This window comes from Rattus norvegicus, chromosome 4, assembly GCF_021556685.1.
Source record: "Rattus norvegicus strain SHRSP/BbbUtx chromosome 4, alternate assembly SHRSP_T2T, whole genome shotgun sequence".
Lineage (NCBI taxonomy): Eukaryota > Metazoa > Chordata > Mammalia > Rodentia > Muridae > Rattus > Rattus norvegicus.
In genome coordinates this window covers 53,262,232-53,265,230 of record NC_141537.1, presented here as the reverse complement: position 1 = coordinate 53,265,230, position 2,999 = coordinate 53,262,232, and the positions used below count along the sequence as shown (strand labels likewise).

General features: G+C 40.0%; 1 protein-coding gene across 1 annotated transcript; it reads left to right on the top strand.

The window, feature by feature from the left end:
- Positions 1–830: 830 nt before the first annotated feature.
- On the top strand, positions 831–1,730 carry Tas2r118 (taste receptor, type 2, member 118). The gene is given in 1 exon segment (NM_023994.1): positions 831–1,730. A coding segment is annotated over 1 exon segment (900 nt).
- The last annotated feature ends 1,269 nt before the right edge of the window (positions 1,731–2,999 follow it).

Here is a 2,999-nt window from a genome sequence, read left to right as displayed (position 1 = left end):
AAGGAGAAACAAAAGAAATATTAATGAAACAAGAACAATTTCCAAAACACTGGAAATATGTAATGAAGACATTGGAATTAGCAAAAGAGTAGTAGAGAAGCAAACATACTTCATCTCCATTGGGAGGTCGAGAGAGACTGTGTGGTGGTTTCACTGCAATTTGTCATCTCTGAGTTGAGAGATTCAGCACGGGCTTTAGAAATCGAGCTTCAACAGATGGAGGCCAGAAGCTTTAGGAATGATGGGTGGAATTTCCAAACAAAGACTTCAGTTACCTTTTTGATTTCCCCTCACAATTTGGATGCAGTGCTCACATCCCCAACTGTTGGAGTGCCTGCAAACGGGATTCCGAGGCTGGCAGTAGCATGCCATTTGACATAATGGAAACGTTACCCAAGACATTAGTGCAAGTAAAGGATCCATATTTTCTAGTGCTCAAGTTTTAAATTTGTATATTTTCAGAAACATTATTTAAAAATGGAAAGATACCCAAAGGGCACCTTGAGCAGATGAAGAGGTGAAGAAGAAAAATCAACATGCATACATAATGGCTTTCTCTTTATGAAAATAATCAAATGATCTTAGGATCAAGAACCCACAGCCAAACAAGATTTTCATGCATCCCTGTGTGAATTTAACCCAATAATCAAAGCATAGACAAATCCTGTAGATAGGGAAATGACTATGTCAAAAATGAGTTAGGAGGATTTGCATCTGCAAAGAGGTGCTCTCTTATACCGAGAGTGGCAAGAACACATTCCTGGTTCATATTTGGAAAGTGGTACAGAACTGCTGAGTGTTTGGCCTGGAAAAGACTTCAGAGTAGAAGCATGGTGCCAACCCAAGTCACCATCTTCTCTATCATCATGTATGTGCTTGAGTCCTTAGTCATAATTGTGCAAAGTTGCACAACGGTTGCAGTGCTGTTCAGAGAGTGGATGCACTTTCAAAGACTGTCGCCGGTGGAAATAATTCTCATCAGCCTGGGCATTTCACATTTCTGTCTACAGTGGACATCGATGCTGTACAACTTTGGTACCTACTCTAGGCCTGTCCTTTTATTTTGGAAGGTATCGGTCGTCTGGGAGTTCATGAACGTTTTGACATTCTGGCTAACCAGTTTGCTTGCTGTCCTCTACTGTGTCAAGGTCTCTTCCTTCTCTCACCCCGTCTTCCTCTGGCTGAGGTTGAAAATTTTGAAACTGGTTCTCTGGTTGCTATTGGGCGCTCTGATAGCTTCTTGTTTGTCAATCATCCCTTCTGTTGTTAAATATCATATCCAGATGGAATTACTCACCCTAGATCATTTACCCAAAAACAGTTCTTTGATTCTAAGACTGCAAATGTTCGAGTGGTATTTTTCTAATCCTTTCAAAATGATTGGGTTTGGCGTTCCTTTCCTCGTGTTCCTGATTTCTATCATCTTACTCACAGTCTCGCTGGTCCAGCATTGGGGGCAGATGAAACACTACAGCAGCAGCAGCTCCAGCCTGAGAGCTCAGTGCACTGTTCTGAAGTCTCTTGCCACCTTCTTCATCTTCTTCACCTCCTATTTTCTGACTATAGTCGTCTCCTTTATTGGCACCGTGTTTGATAAGAAGTCATGGTTCTGGGTCTGCGAAGCTGTCATCTATGGTTTAGTCTGTATTCACTTCACTTCCCTGATGATGAGCAACCCTACACTGAAAAAAGCACTCAGGTTGCAGTTCTGGAGCCCAGAGTCTTCCTAAGGCAGGGAATTCAGTGAAGCCTCTGGGGTAAGGAGGCTTTGCATTGGCACAGTTCTTAGAGTGAAATGCAAACGTGGACACGAACTTCATTCTCTTTCATGTCCACAGATGGATGGATCTATAAATCATCACCAGTCTTCCCTGTATTCTGACCCATCCTTTTCCTGTCCTATCCATAGTCCCCAGGTTGGTTTTGATTTTTCTCATGATCACACCTTAGCTTTAGCCACCGTTGCAATATCAAACATGATCTATATGTTACAGCCAAAATCATTCTCACAATTGTCAATTGCTTCACAAATTCAGATAAATCCCCCTTCCTGTCAGGAATGTATTGTCTGTGCATTCAATGCTCACCATGCTAAGCCATTCATTCCCTTCCTAACTTGAGTTTAAGAAGAAAATGTCTTACTGTTGCCCATGTCCTATTGTGCTGCTTCTGGATGTTTTATGCAGTGATTTAGACACACGCCCTTGCCTGTCTCCAAATACTGGCCCTTTATTCCTTTATAAGTCTAGTAGAAAATGAACTCGTCTTTACTTCATTGACGAAGACATTGTATTCTTCCCCAAAATAGTGTTTAACTACTCTAGTCTCATCCATAATATCCCTAAATATCAGTGATTTCAGTGAGTAAAACCTGACAACAGTTATTGCTTTGACTCTTAATTCAATTGTGCTGTAACATAGAGGAAACATTCTAGAACATTTCCATATTAATTTGTGCTTGTAGCAAACCAAAATTCTCCCCAGTTGGGTAAAAATATCAAAAGCACAGAGTAATCAATTTTGAAATCACTCAGAAGACATCATTGTTCTATATATGTTTTTTTTAAACTTCCCTCTAACAAGTATCAGATCTTTGCCTTTACAGGGTCTGGTCTTACCATGACTATATTTTATCACCATGACCTATTTTCTCTTCATCTCTTTGTTTTCACTAACTCAGTAGCAACCAAATATCACATTAATAGCTAACTCTGGGCACTTATTTCTCAGCCTTTATCTATTCCAGACACTTTCAATGTATTTCTGCTAAACACAATGACATCTCTTTTTGTGTTCTAACGACAAGGAATCATAACTTTCCAACTTTTATACATGGTAGACATATTTGGTGAACTTAACTTCTGACTCTTTCTTTAGAAGACTGAAACTACTCCGGAAAGCAAGCCTTCTGATGGAGAAATAGATACGGGTATCGTGATTCATTGTGAAAGTGAATTCCGGTGCCTGGAAAGAAATGGATATTTTTTTTCTCTTGAGTG